This window comes from Colossoma macropomum, unplaced genomic scaffold, assembly GCF_904425465.1.
Source record: "Colossoma macropomum unplaced genomic scaffold, Colossoma_macropomum, whole genome shotgun sequence".
Lineage (NCBI taxonomy): Eukaryota > Metazoa > Chordata > Actinopteri > Characiformes > Serrasalmidae > Colossoma > Colossoma macropomum.
Genome location: NW_023494800.1, coordinates 4,236,477 through 4,251,664, shown reverse-complemented (window position 1 = coordinate 4,251,664; position 15,188 = coordinate 4,236,477). Strand labels below are relative to the sequence as shown.

General features: G+C 40.3%; 1 protein-coding gene across 1 annotated transcript in view; it reads right to left on the bottom strand.

The window, feature by feature from the left end:
* hmgcrb (3-hydroxy-3-methylglutaryl-CoA reductase b) overlaps nucleotides 1-13,958 on the bottom strand; it is a 29,637-nt gene extending 15,679 nt beyond the window's left edge. The window contains exons 1-13 of the mRNA XM_036587990.1: nucleotides 13,839-13,958; nucleotides 11,677-11,870; nucleotides 9,062-9,173; nucleotides 7,479-7,566; nucleotides 7,289-7,373; nucleotides 6,497-6,602; nucleotides 6,067-6,173; nucleotides 4,959-5,078; nucleotides 4,474-4,598; nucleotides 3,994-4,241; nucleotides 2,972-3,147; nucleotides 1,087-1,281; nucleotides 645-803 (exon numbers count right to left, since the gene is read on the bottom strand). Of these exons, the coding sequence (XP_036443883.1) occupies nucleotides 645-803; nucleotides 1,087-1,281; nucleotides 2,972-3,147; nucleotides 3,994-4,241; nucleotides 4,474-4,598; nucleotides 4,959-5,078; nucleotides 6,067-6,173; nucleotides 6,497-6,602; nucleotides 7,289-7,373; nucleotides 7,479-7,566; nucleotides 9,062-9,173; nucleotides 11,677-11,870; nucleotides 13,839-13,875 (1,752 nt within the window). The 5' untranslated portion in view covers nucleotides 13,876-13,958. The remainder of the gene's footprint in view (nucleotides 1-644; nucleotides 804-1,086; nucleotides 1,282-2,971; nucleotides 3,148-3,993; nucleotides 4,242-4,473; nucleotides 4,599-4,958; nucleotides 5,079-6,066; nucleotides 6,174-6,496; nucleotides 6,603-7,288; nucleotides 7,374-7,478; nucleotides 7,567-9,061; nucleotides 9,174-11,676; nucleotides 11,871-13,838) is intronic.
* Nucleotides 13,959-15,188: the final 1,230 nt, after the last annotated feature.

Below are 15,188 nucleotides of genomic sequence, written 5' to 3'. Positions count from 1 at the left end.
GATGTCACAACACATGGAGGTTTAGTTGCCTTCGAGTGGTCTAACTCTATAGGTAGTATACAGCTCTGGGTTATTAGGTTTCATTTCCCCTTTTAAAACTTAAGACAATGTTTTGGATAAAGGTCACACTTTATTTGGATTGTCCCCTGTAGACGCTCTACAGCTACTTAAATCATTAACAAACTTTCTGGTGATCCTCAGTTGATTATCAACAACATTATATTTAGGGTTAGGGTTAGGGGTAGATGTAGGTTTTGCTTTGAGGTTAGGGCTGGGGTTAGGTTTAAGGTTAGGGATAGATTTAATAAACTTGTTCACACTGAACTTCAAGTTCAGTTGAATTTAATGGGTATTTAGTTGAATGTTACTGAAAGGCAGACTGAGCATTTACAAAGCATCTATAGTGAACCATCTAAGTAACATTCAACTTCAAGTTCAGTGGCATCCAAATAAACCGTTACCAAAAAAAAACTGCAAATTTTGCGATTTGAAAACTGCACTCTCTTAAATTGCGATTTCGATTTCGATATAAAATTATTCATCTTTCAGCCCTTTTCTGTATTCTTTCTAAGAAGAGTTTCTGTGGTTCATCGAGCGGCAAAACCAAAGGAATTAAAAGACACAAATAAAAGAGAGAGACTCACAGTGATGGCCCTGCATCCTCGGTTAGTGCTGGCTACCAAACAGCCTTCCGTCGTGGCCATGGGGATGTAGAACTCTTTCCCATCCAACAGCAGTGGTCCAGCCACGCCCACCGGCACCGGCACATAGCCAATCACATTTTCACAGTTTGAGCCCATCACCTTAGAGCAAGAGGAAGCAAAACACTTACACTATGTAATACTTTAATACTGAAATTAAAACTCAAAAAATTATTTCTGCGAGACGAGACTTTAAGAAAAAGTGTACTTTGTTTTGCATTAAAAAAAATCCAAAAATTAAACTACTGTCCATGAGCAAATCACAAACTCTAAATGAATGATTACACATTGTGTATAAATGTTTTTGAGTGGCTTCTAAGAACTGACGTGCATATATGTGGAAAAGGAATCTGATGCTGCCCATAACAGAGGAGCAGTTCAGTACCTTAGAGTAGTCATAGTCTCTGTAGGGCAGTGTCTCCAGGGCCAATGAGTGGGGCAGTTTACTCGAAAGCATCTCTCTCCGAATGGCCACGCCCCTCTCTGGGGTCTCCATCACCGCCTCCAAACGGTATCCCAGAATGCTCCTGTTCTCCACCAGTGCTATCACCTCAGCATCGCTTAGGAAACGTGGACCCCGCTGCACATGCGGACATGGAACCATAAACAGGGCATGTAAACAGGTCTGAAAGGCTCTGCAGATCTAAAGTCCTGTTCACAGTTTATAAGAACACACATTTTACTCACTTGCTAGAATTATTACCAGTAGATAAATAGTAGTAAATAATTTTAACATCTCTGATTACTAGTTTATCAACGTAATTAACTTGCCTCAAGCTTTTGTCTGTGACGGAATCCCAGCTATGATATTATTTGTGATAACGTGGCCTTTGAGTGCTCTATTGCTTTTATACAACAGTCGCACAACAGCAAAGTACAGAAAACATAAGCAGCGGAACTATAACGGTACGGAACAAAAAATTATATATTGCTGTTGTCATATCTAAATTTTTGTTTTTGTTTTTCAGTTTTTGACATAATTTACCCTTTACATTGTACGTAAATTTCATGATGAATGGACCAAAAGAAATGCCCCAAAATGACTTGGAAAAAAGTCTGGTTCCATTGACTTACATTAAAAGTAAGTATGTTTTTCCTTCTCCTGTAAACTCATCATTTTGGAGATACGAGGTTTTCTTCCGATAACAGCGATGTGCTGCTATCAGGTGGAACAACAGCAGCAGAATGATTAGCTGCCCTGTATTGTGCTGAATTTTGCTTTATTCAAAAAAAGCTGTCCAGGCTGAAACACTCTTTATAACTTGAGTGGGCGGGGCTACACTGCTCTAGACTGAATAAGGGATATATGTAAATGCACTGGTTTTTGCGACATCACAGAAACAATGAATTCAAAACAGGCTGTTTTTGTTTATGTTTCCGTATATAGACTGTATCGAGTGGGTAGTAAATGGTACGTTTCAAAACTTTAGCAATGTTTATATATCATATCAAAAAGGAAGAAAGTTTGGTTTTCCATGATAAATAATTTCAGACGTGTATCCCACCGATACATAAACAATCCTTTAAGACACTGGTTCCCAAATTCAGTCCTGGGACATGAGGAGGTTGTTAATTAGTTAATGCACTGAATCTGGTGTTTAAGGCACACATTAACGGGCATAGTGCAGGACTTGTGCTTCAAGACCCGAAAAGGAAAATGTACAGAGTGTAACAAAATTTAACAAGCGCATTTCATCTTGTATCTCCGGATCTCTGAAAATGCTTGTGCTAAGGAGTGACTGAGCATAAGCCCCGCCCCCTCCCCACCAACTTTACACTGGTAGGCTGCACCCTGACGGCAGACAGTGATTTCCATGAGAAACAGAAAAGAAGGTACAGTTTTACGTTCCATATCGCTGTTGTCGGAAGAAAACCTCGTATCTCCAAAATGGTAACTTTACAGGAGAAGGAAAAAACCTACCTTACTTTTAATGTAAGTCAATGGAACCAGACTTTTTTCCAAGACATTCTGGGCCGTTTCTTTCGGTCCATTTGAAATTTACACACAATGTAAAGGACAACAGATATTTTCAAATTATGTTAAAAACCGAAAAATAACAAAAATGGAGATACGAGGTTTTGTTCCGACAGCAGCGATATACTGCTTCAAACGTTCATTTTACACCCTTTAATAGAAGCACCATTAAAAAATAGTATTCCTACAGACCATATAATGCCAGACAAACATCCAGCCAGTCATGTGAATAGCGTGAGGTCTACAGGACTGATTTTGGGAACCACAGCTTTAAGAATTAAAAAGGATAATGTACCTCCGGGTCTCTGAGAATGCTCAGGCACTCCTGCAGAGGGCGAGGCTGGACAAACTGAGGAGGATCGTGTTTGAGAAAGTGGTCCCCTCTCTCTTCTAAAGGTTCCTTCTCTTTATCTCTCTGCGCTGGAAGACATGACTGTTCTCCGAACACAAGCAGAGGCCGTTTCACATCATCTAATCGAGAAAAGGAAGTGAATCATCACTGAAACATGCAAAAGCACAAATATTATGAATGAACAGGCACAAATTATGAATAAGAATAGAACACTTCACCCCTCCTATTATCGCTGGGGTCAATTTGACCAGACATGCTCATTTGAGTATGGGATGAATTTGACTATGGTGTTGATGTTGTCTGTCCAGCTGGAGGAGGTTCATACTGAGCGCTTGCAAAATTACATAATAAACTTTACGCTCCTTAAAACATTTACAGTTTACTGCACTGTTCTGTAATGATTTACAAGTGAAAATTCACTTCGAAATCGGATGAATCTTTTTGAAATCACCCTGTATATGAATGACCGGAAAGAAAACAGGGGGCACTGAAAAGCAGTAAGTGGGCATGTGGTCTAACCACATTTAGCTTTATTCATTTTACTTTTATCACACATTAGGGTTGCACAATATACATGAAATACCATACTGAAATCGCACTGCTGTATATCATGGTTGCCAAATGCCTTCCAATATATTAAACACAAATTGGTGAACGCTTGCTGTGATGTGGTCAAAGATTTGCCTGTTTCTTTCAAAATTATTCATGTAAACACACTGACTCATCCAACCGCCCGCACCCCCCCCCCAAGAAAATCTGCGATTGGTCAGGATGCTCAAAATACAGAAAAAAAAAAATCATTCAGCTCATTTGCATAGCGCAAACCTCATTGCGAACAAGTTTGTTAAGGCCAATATTGCGATAACAGTTAATACACAATATATCGTGCAGCCCAACCAGATGCTCCTATGAAGCTCTTAATGGTTAACGATTTCTTTATTGAGACCTACAATAGGCTACCTTACCTCTCTCCTCTGTAGTGCATAGTGAAGCTGTTGTTGAGTTAGTGTTCACCCTCTCTACAGCTTTGGGTGGGGTCAGTTCCCTCCTACAACACTCCTCTCCCGCTCTCCTATTGGTCAGGGCAGTATGGGGGCCGGTTATGGGGCTTTTGATGGACAGGGAGGATTCTGTCTCCGCCTGCTCAAAGAAGACATACTTCACCGCCAGCAGCAGAGCCAGAGAGAGCGTGATGACCTGCTCCAAGTCCACACTAAAGAGAGAGGAGGAAAAGAGGCCCTTAGCAAGAACTCTAACTCCATTTGTATGTTAGCTGGATAACTGAAGCTAGGCATGTAACCATACACATGTTCAGATTCAATGCTATTTTCGATTCTGAAATAAAGATTCATTTTGCTTTTATGTGTTGTTGAAATGTTTTAATTAAAAAATGAACTTGTTTTCCTACAGATATATAATACGCATAATGAAAAACAGAAACCTACCTCGTCATGGCCGTGTCCGAGTCCAGGACGGGGCTGTGCAGGTCCACAGCTGAGCCGCTGGAGTTGCTGGAGGGAGACTCCGCTAACAGCCGTGTGTGGGCATGAACCAGTGCCAGGACCAAAGACTGGACAAACACAACATTACATTAACAACAGCAAAGCCAGAACCAAAGGCTGTCTAGAACATTCTGGAAATATCTGAAACTGTCTAGATGGTTATAGAACAAATAATCATTGACAAACTAAATATTCTATACAAGTGCAAATGTCATAACTACAATAAATAAACTCAAAACAAGTTTTCAACGTTTCCAGACCAACTATTATAAATCTCTATCACTATCAACAAGTTTTAAACCTGATTATTTTTATAACATTTTCAGTTCAACCATGATAAAATCTCCACTGCTTTTACAAACAGATTTTTAATTAAACACAGGTGATTTATAATCAGATGTGCCGTCAGGCAGACTATCATTTCTCACCATGATCATTTTGACGCGTTGAGTAACAGGGTTGGGCTTGTTGTCTGCCTCTTCCTCCAGAACGCGGGCAAAATGACTCAGCTGCCAGATGGGTCGCCCCTCCCTGCTCTCTCTCGACAGCTACAGGAGACACACAGCACAAATAGTGCAGTTTAGACACCAACACCGCAAATGACTGCCATGATAGAGTGTGTACATATATGAGTATATGTACATGCATACGTTCAGATATATATCGCTGTTGTCAGAACAAAACCTCGTATCTTCAAAATGGTAACTTTACAGGAGAAGGAAAAAACTTACTCTACTTTTAATGTTTGTCAATGGAACCAGACTTTTATCCAAGTCATGTTGGGTCGTTTCTTTTCGTCCATTCATCATGAAATTTACACACAATGTAAAGGGCAACAGGTATTTTCAAATTATGTCAAAAACTGAAAAACAACAAACTTAAAAAAAATATGAGGTTTTGTTCCGACAGCAGCGATATATACACACACATACACACCAAAAAAAGACTAAGACTACTACTGAAAATGCTTCTATTTTGCATTCCTTACTAATTTAAGGCAGATTTTTCATTACAAATAACAGTTTGAGCAAAAATAGTGTCTTTAAATGTCTGTACATGAATTTCAGAATTTCTTAGTATTTGGTGGTGTGTCCCCCTTTTGCTTGAATGACAGTGTGACCAAGCTGGCATGGACTTTATAAGCTTATGAAAAAGCCTCTAATGAGCAGATCAATTCTACCACAGAGTCGTCTGAAATCCAGCTTCGAAAGTAGAGATAAAACTAGAAAAATAATCTGACCTTTTTGCATAAAGGCTTTAACACGGTCAGTGTCACAAATTTCCTTATAATTTAGTAGTGACCTAGAAATAGTGCAGAACTTCAAATATTTCCTCTTTATTTTAATTTTCATATCTTTATCTTGTATCTTCATCTTTATCATTTATCTTTATTTTATATAGTCATATATTTTTGTTTTTCAATGAAAAATTTTCGAATTGTGCAGAAATAATATTCTTTGCCAAAATTGATGGTTCTGTGATGATAAAAGGCCCAAACTGCCCAAACCTAATTATCACAGCATGTCCAGTCCTCACCTCCAGGACCAGAGAGACACAGGCCGGAAAGAAGGTCATGAAGACAAAGTAGTTGGCCAGGACGGATAAGCAGCCAAAACAGCACATGAGCTCCAGCTGCCGCACACCTGGACCGAGACAGGGAGTCATGAGGGTGGATGCAGAAGGTGAATGTAATCAGGTGAGAATACAGTAACTCCACAGGGGTCTTTTGGAGCTGCTACTAGACACACCAACACTGGTGGAGCCTAAAGATTCTCTTATATCCAAAACATCCAGATACTGTTAACTTCAGGCACAACTCAAAACAGGCTGACCGTATCAGCCGGACCTGGATCACTGAGCTCATGACTACGTTTTCAGACTGATACGGTGCTACCAGACTGATAAATGTAGTACAGTAGAATTAAATGTAGTGTAAAGCATTTTGGCAGAGAGAATCGAGTCTTACCAGACATGGTTCCCACTCCAATGACCAGGCACTCCACCACAGCATCCAGAGTGAAGGTAGGGCCCAGGATGGCCATGCCCTGAGCTATGTTCTCCCTCACCTCCTCCTGTGGGTTAAGGAACAGGGATCAGAGCCATGGAAGCTGATCAGAGGCATTATCCAAATCCTTCACAGTCTAATGATCAGAGTGGTGCTGGCAGTCTGATTACTGATTCAGGGACTTTTTCTGGAGGTCGCTTCTTCAGTATCCATCCAATCAACTCTTTTGCTGTGTAACTGTACTGTTTAAATGTACTAAAGGAAGGTTGATGTACATTAAAAATGTTTACTAAACATTTTGCCTATTTATTATTAGTAATACAAGTAGCAGTCGTATTATATGAAGTGTATAGAGAGAAAAATAAACAGAAAAATGTATTTATTAGGGATGTATCAGTGTGGGAATTCTGGGCCGATGATGCTACATAAGTACTTATAAAATGTAGAAACTGGGACTAAATTTTTTATTATAGAAAAATGGAACAATCACAGTTTAAATGCAGATGTTTTAGCACAGTAATTTGCCACCTTGTCTGGGATGATGAAACCGTCTAGATTTTTTCAGGGTAATTTGTAAGTGAACAACATGTAAAGCAAAGTTGAAAAGTATGGTTAGAAATGACTGAAGGATTTGCTTTATAAGAAAAACAGAAAGATGGATCACACCCCGGTCGTGTGCTAAGCTACAGCTAATGACTGAAAGTCTACATTAGCTGGCAGGGCGATGCCCTCAGCTATGGTGCTGTACAATACCTGAGAGTTTGAGCTGAGAGCGAACTTGGCCAGCGTGCAGGCTTTAGACAGGTCAATCAGCAACAGGAAGAAAGGCAGCGCTTCACTGGAATAAAAACATTGTGACAGGGTTACTTCAGGAGTCTCACAGACATAAACCCACACACAGTAAGAAACTGACATCAATATGCTTTCAAAATGCAGAGCTTACTTGAGGCCTGTCAGCTCTTTGCCCAGGAAGTGAATGACCACAGTGCTAAAGACAAAACTGGAGAACACAGTGAAGAGTCCAGCAATACCTGCACATAAACAACAGAGCCAGCAGGTAAAGAGTTTTGTCATACATAAAATAAAGTGCAATATGAGTAACTACATATATGGGAATATATATATATATATATATATATATATATATATATATATATATACACATATATATACACACACACACATACATACATATATATACACACACACACACACACACACACACACATTTTACATGTACGTATACACAGACACACACATATACACACACACACACACACACAAACAAACATGCAAATGTCTAAAGCTGGGCCTACACTACACATGATTTTTTTGCCCGATTTTAACCCCGATTTGCCCCTTGCGGTGAAATTTTCACAATCTGAAGCAATTTTCCAGATTGATCAGAAGCGACTGATTAAGTGCGGATTATCTGTTAGTGTGAGAGGAGAAACGAGTGAATCTTAAGTCCTCCAATCTGCTCTGAAGTGATCAGAGACCCTCCAATATTTGATATTTACGAGTCAAAACATTTATGAGTCCTGCAGTGTGAGGATGTCAGAGATTTACTCAACGAGTGATTCAAACAACAGCCAATCAGAGAGCTAGAAGAGCAGAGAAACAGGCGAACAGATGTGCATGAACAGTGGCGTGGAGACAGAGGAGCTGATAAGAGCCGATATCATGTTTATAATGATGATCCACTCGTCAGGTCACTCTCTTTACAATTTCAGCTCAGCTGCCAGTTTGTAGTGAAATATTTCTCCAGCTCACAGTGTGAAATCAGCGTTTCTCACCGCATGTTAATCCCCAGTTTGAGCTTTCGCTGCACATAAAAGGCACAAACAGGTCCAGTAAGTTTAGCTTTATTTATGTTGTGATCTCTAAAGGAGATCTGGGAGTTTGAGTTCTTATACGTAGCCCAAACTCTTTGTGTTATACTCTCTCTCTGCCCTGTCGTCTAGTCTGAGCTCCCTCACGACAAAAAGACAAGGAATTCTGTGACAAACTGACGTTAAGTGTGTGATGCTCTCCATTTTAGAAATCTGTTAAGGTTTTAAAAGTCCTGTAATGAATGCCCAGCATAAGCGGGCCAGGAAAAGTGTTCATCTTAGCACGATATAACATCAGAATATATACAAATAAATACCAACAGAGTGAAATGTAAGATTTTGTTTTCAGTGTAGTTACTGATATCTTAGGCAGTAGAATACAGTTAGAAGGACACAGGTTTGGTTCCTGTCTCCTCTCTGTACTCCAGCCAAGGCATGGACTGACTCAATTCAATCACATGATTAGACTGAATGATGAATTTATCAGAACTCGGTACTGGATGGTAACTGTAAATACTGAACTTCCATGAGTGATTTGGAAACTGTTATGGTAACTCACTCACGCACCAAATCACTGTGGACTGTTTATTTGTCTATGTGTACTTTTTATAACGTTAGTGACTGTCGTGTCTGAGCAGAAGGTTATGTGGGAAATCAGAAACTCAAGAAGCATTAATCCGGCGAAAACACTCACCGAGCATGTACTTGGAGCCGAGCTGCCTCAGATTTTTGAACTGCACATAGATGTAGACGATAGCCAGGCACCTTGTGATGGTTAAGATGATGACATCACTGCTCAGGATTTTCTGGAAGAGTGAACAAATAAAGTGTCTCCACAAAGTTCTGGACTCATATTTAGTTTTTGGAGCCCAGGTCGAAAAGCTTAACTGCTCTCCGATTTACGAGCGAGCAGCTGTTTTGGCGTTTTCCTTTTCAGCGGACACCTCGGCCTAACAGCAAGTGCTCAAACACAGTTTCCCGTCACGTTGCATAGCCTTTACGTTGTCTACAAATATGCACGTCAAAGCATAAATGAAGTATGGATCCATCAGCCAACAGCTTCAGACTGCAACTGCAATTAAGGTGTCTTTGGCTTTGTTTACACAGCAGGTGAAAGTGGCCCAAATCTGATCCTTTTCTTCATGTGACACAGATGTGTCTGTGTGGCAGTGTGAACAACAAAAACACACTGAATCTGACATTTTCAATTCCGATTTAAGATGCTTTCATATGTGGTACTGAAATCTGATATGTATCCAATATGCTGCAATGCGACTCTGTCAGAACAGAATTCATGCGACTTTTACGTCAATCCAACTCCACATTTGTCATAATTTCGCTCTGCTGAGACTCAAACATTTAGGCTGATGTTTCTGTACCAAAAATTTAGAAAAAACCTATCCAAACCGCTCCGTAAGAGAACCAAGCGGCAGCGTCAAAAAAATTAAGTTTAAAGAATCCGAGGACATGAACCAAAGAAGTGACCGTGGCCGAATAACGAGCACTTTTTACGACGAACTCAAACACATTCTGGATGATGAGCCCAGCTGTCAGTCAGTGAAGCTTCATGATGGCTCCTGTGATGCTGGCGAAGGTGAAGCTGATCCTCCGGGAGCGACTGGCGTTCGTTGGCAGTCGTGATTGTTCACCTCTGGATGAGCCGTGACGCTCTGATCTTTTGCTCATGCGGGTCAGTTTAGGAGCTGATCTGTTCAGACTGATGTCTCATACAGATCACATTTAAAAGATAATGTGAAAAGCCAAACAAAAAAATCAGATTTGGTGAGAAAATCAGATCTGGGCCACTTTTCCCTGCTGTGTGAACAAAGCCTGTGTTACTTCAATTTAACGATGTTAAAAGGCCCATATTTTTGTATTTCCGCTTGTGTGGTTTTATGTACCAAAGAACAGCCATAATGCATTTTCTTTACATTTGCTCTTTATATAAACATAAATATATATTTATATTTACTCTGCTGTGTCTTTCAGACTGATATATGTAAATTAGCTCTGTTCTGACAGGCTGGCTGCCCTGTACTGTGCCTCGTTCAAAAAGCAGCCAGGGTTGAAAACTCGTCATAATTTCAGGGCGGGGCTAAACTGCAGGCAGATATATGTGACATCACAAAAAGAGTGAATTTAAAATGGGATGTTGTTACAGTTTTTTTCATTTATAGACTGTATGGAGTGAGGAGTGAACGGCGTGTTTTGAAACTTGCTGCATCAAATTCACATTTTAAAAAAAATAATTTTTTCCATGATATGTCCTTTTAAAGCATTATTTTTTTTTTAATCTGCATAGTCTACAAGTGCATACCAACGTAAACGCAATATTAGTAATAAATAGTAGATGATTCTTTGATATGTGGTTAACATAAAGAAAGTTACGTTAGCTAACTTTGCTTGATAACGCAGATAAACATATGAATATTTGTAACGTTACAGTTTTTATTTTTTTGGTTTTTATCCCAATTTTCTCTTCAATTTAGTCATGTCCAATTCCACCCACTAGTTAGGGCTCCCCCAATCACACGAAAATGATGCGCATGCGCAGCGAACCGCTTAGTGTAGACGTTACCATGACAACCAGCATCACGTGAGTCCAGTCAGAGTGAGATGAGCAGCAGTGAGCAGTGCTTCTGTTTTTAATAGCTTTAAAATGATGTCAGACTCAGGAAAACGTCCTTCACATGTCCTTATTAAAGAAGGCTGAGAGGAAGACGTCGTGTTCTGAGACACATAAGCTGGATGTCCGTCCCACCGCCGTCTTTTAAAGATCAGAGCATAAACTTCGTCTCCTCTGCTGACCAGTTTCTGCTCCGCCATGTTGAACGGTATAAACTTTCACTACGACGTGACGAACATCATCAGAACGGACTTAAACTTTCCGATAGGGAATGTAATGATACAGGCGTTTACACGGATATTATTCTTCTACTTAACGGATTATTTACAGGATTACCCACCTCGATCAATCAGATAGAAACTGTATTCTAAATGGCCTCAAGCAGACTAGTCTATTCTGACTGAGCTATTAGTCGGAGTATTAACACTGATTATTAGGCTGCATGTAAACGTGGCTACTGTCATCGAGGACAATGTAAAGTTCTAGATCAGGGCTGCTCTGATGTTCTGATGTGCATTGATAATGATAATTTCAGCCACACACTAACAAAATCAATGTGATTGTGTGTACAGGCTGTTTACATCTCATATTACTGCCAGAGTAGACGTGAAAATGACAGGATAATCAAAGAGTGTGGATATCATATGGATGGCTCCACTCTTGTCCCTCACAGGCCTCCATACCTCCTGCACTTTAGGACACTGGTGGTTCCAGTCGCAGATTTGGTCACTGCCGGCGATGGCATTCATAGACATGAGGCAAATCGTCACTGCAATCGTCCCCACGATCACCTCCCATGGATGTGAGGCCACAAACAGGCCATGCAGCCTGAAAAGATGGGTCAGCATCGTCACGGCGACGGGGCTCAGCGGGTCTCCTGACAAAAGAGGAACACAGAGACAAGACCTTATTATGAGTGAAAACAGAAAAGAAGAAATGCATATTATTCATTTCACATACTCACTCCATGACAGAGGCAGAAACTCTGCTCATCCCTTCTCTTGCACCCCCTACGTAAAGGGGAATTTCACCAATTTTTCAAATTTTCTAAATAGTTAAATGGCTAAGATGAAAAAGTCATTCAGAGTGGTTTGGTGTGAAATGCACCAATGTTTGGTGTGAGTCAGAATTGTTCACAGTGGTGATAGGAACCAGACGTCCACCTCTAAAAGCTCCATCACAGAAAGTTATTACATTAAATGGTTATGAATACATGGCCTGATGCCTGAGACACTGGATGACTAGATCACCTAAACCACATTCAAAGGGTCAGAGATGAATCTTCACTACATTGAACACAATTGTAAACGGAATTTGTTTTAATTCTCCTTATACAACTATGTGAGCCCGAAATGTATCTGCTGATTTCTGGCTAGCAGGTGAGGGAATAAACACTAAAATGATACGCAAGTCTGGAGTTCAGCAAACTAAGAGCCTTCCTGCACTCCAGGCCCATGAAAGTGTCCAAGTCAGGCTCTTTGACTCGTATCATAATGATGAAAAAAGAAAACAAACGTAAAATGGCAACGAGGTAAGCGTTGACGTTCTTTTTACATTGGAAAAGTAAATCAGATCTGGTAAAAATGACACATTTTAGTCAAAAAGTGTAAATAGAAACCAGCCAAAGTTTATCCAGATACAATCCAGACACAAAACATGTTAATGCATGGTTTAGCCAGTTTTTTTAAAGATAGTTTCGAGACCAGTGTCATGGTGGAGGGGTGCATGCAGGGCGTTGTGAGGCAAAATAGTCCCCAAACAAAACTTTTCAGATCTACCACTATTTTACCATCATCAACACTCCTGATAAAAACTCAGAAGACTCGTGTAGGTTCACTGGTGGTTTTGATAGTAAATAAAATGTCTATATTTGTGTTGTAGTCATGGCGACCCCTGGTTCCTATCACCACCACTGTAAAGAAAGTCTGTACGTTTTTACACAAATGGACATCAAACCACTCTAAATGACTTTGTTTACATCTCAGTGACTGAATTCTGAACTTTTGAAAAACTGATGGAATTCCCCTTTACCTCTTAATGTTATGGCATTAAACTGATCGGTGTGTATAAATATATGTCCATATAAAGTTATGTACAAAGCAGGTCGGAATAGGAGACCCTTATCAGATTTGTGCCCGTGAATAATCAGACAAACTGCGTCTCATGCTTTTAGTAATGATGTAACGTGTCTCCTATTACTCTCATACAAGATCAGCTCCGAGGTGCTGCGTCATCCTGCGTCAACTGGCACATCCTGTACCCCAAGGACCCTTTAGTGACTGTCGTGTCCGTCTGATATAAAACCACACCAACTCACTCGCACAGCTGATAACACAGAGGACACTCAAACGCCGTTTACCTTGTGTTGAACTGAATTAATGTACGACTGATTAGATTAGCTAAATGTAATTCTGGCATAAAAATACAAGGCATTGACATTTCAAAAGCTAGCTAGCTCGTTAGCTACCCTTTAACTAAGCTACGTAACTAATTGCTGCAAATGTATTAATGTTATTTTACGCTTATGTTCACGTACAAACTTATAAGAACGCACATTTATCACCTAAACATCGATAATAAACCGGTTTTGTCCTGATTGACGGCTCAGGTCGGATTCAGCCAATCTGAAGGCTCAGTGAGCGACAGGAAACGGGAGGGTGCAGAATTTGTCAGGGACGTATTATCGCCCACCACCGAATGTCTATGTATGCCCAGCTGAAGCCTAAAACTGACGAGCTCTACTCGGCCAAGGTCAAAACAACGTCCACAAAACGCTCAGTAATAAAAAGCAACATTCCAGGAAGAACAGATATGTTACAAAAGCGGCGGTCAGGACGAAAAATACCTTCATTTGTTAGTCCTTTCCACAGATCGTTGTCCATGGGCTTCGCCTCCCTCTACCGTGATGGCGGCGGCGGTAGGTCGACGAAGGCGACGAGACCACGCCCACCATATGATGTCACCGAGTGCGCTGTTCCCATTGGCCTACAGGCATTCTATACACTCGTACACTAGTTAGTGCACTCCAACAAGAACACTAGCCTGTGTGGAAGCACCGTCCGCCAGTACTGGCTACAGTTAAAACCATTCTGCGTACTGGTTTAACGTTTACGGCCACGTTATTGAGTAGTAACGAATTACATGTAACGGCGTTACGTAATCAGGATACAAAGAAGTTGAATGAAAATTGAAGAAATTAGACTAATTACACTAAATACTCAAGGAAATCCACAACGGGTGGCTCAAACAGAAGATATTACGGAATGGGCTAGTTAAAGGGGAAATCCACCAATTTTTCTCAGATTTCTTTATAGTGGTGGTGATAGGAACCAGGGGTCGCCGTGTCTACATCACAAATATAGCCATTTTATTTACCATACAAAACCACCAGTAAACTACAGAGCCCTGCTGGTGACATCCTGTATAAATAAAAATAATGTGTGGCCACGACTTAGTAAGGTGTGGAAACGGGATAATTAAGTCGCGGCCACTAATTAGTAAAGTGTGGGAACGAGATCCTAATGCGTGGCCAAAACCTAATAAGTAAGACGTGGGAATGAAATAATTAAGCCTTGATCACATCACGCCTTAACAAGGCATGATCTTGTTCTCACGCCATACTAAGTCGTGGCCATGCATTAGGATCTTGTTTCCATGCGTTAATACAGAATGGCCGTCAGATGACTATTACGTACCTCAAACTCATACTCAAGTATTTTTGTAGTTTTGGGTAGAAGACCCAGGACCAGCTCTTCATCAAAATCCATAAGAAATATCAAAGAAGCGAAACATTTTAATGGTTTTATTAATCCAGACAATCTGATTTTTATTGATCCAACTCCAATTACCAAGAAAACCATGCAGTAAAAATATCTGATCCAGATATTTTAATCCTAACAGAGGCCTGGCTTAGACACTCTATAAGTGATGAAGACGTGGCCTTAAATGATTTTAACCTTTAGAATAGACAGAGAATCAAGAGGAGGCGGAGTAGCTAATTATATAAGAGTATAACTATACAAGCCACCTTATTAACTGCAGTCTCCAAAGAAAAATACTTCGAGTTCATAGCTCTGAAAGTGTCCCTTGGGAAAAATAACTCTTTTATTTTAGCTGGGATGTACAGGCCTCTCTCTGCTCCGTCTTCTGCTCTTGATGAAATAGCCAGTCTTTTATCACAATATACCTCTTCTGT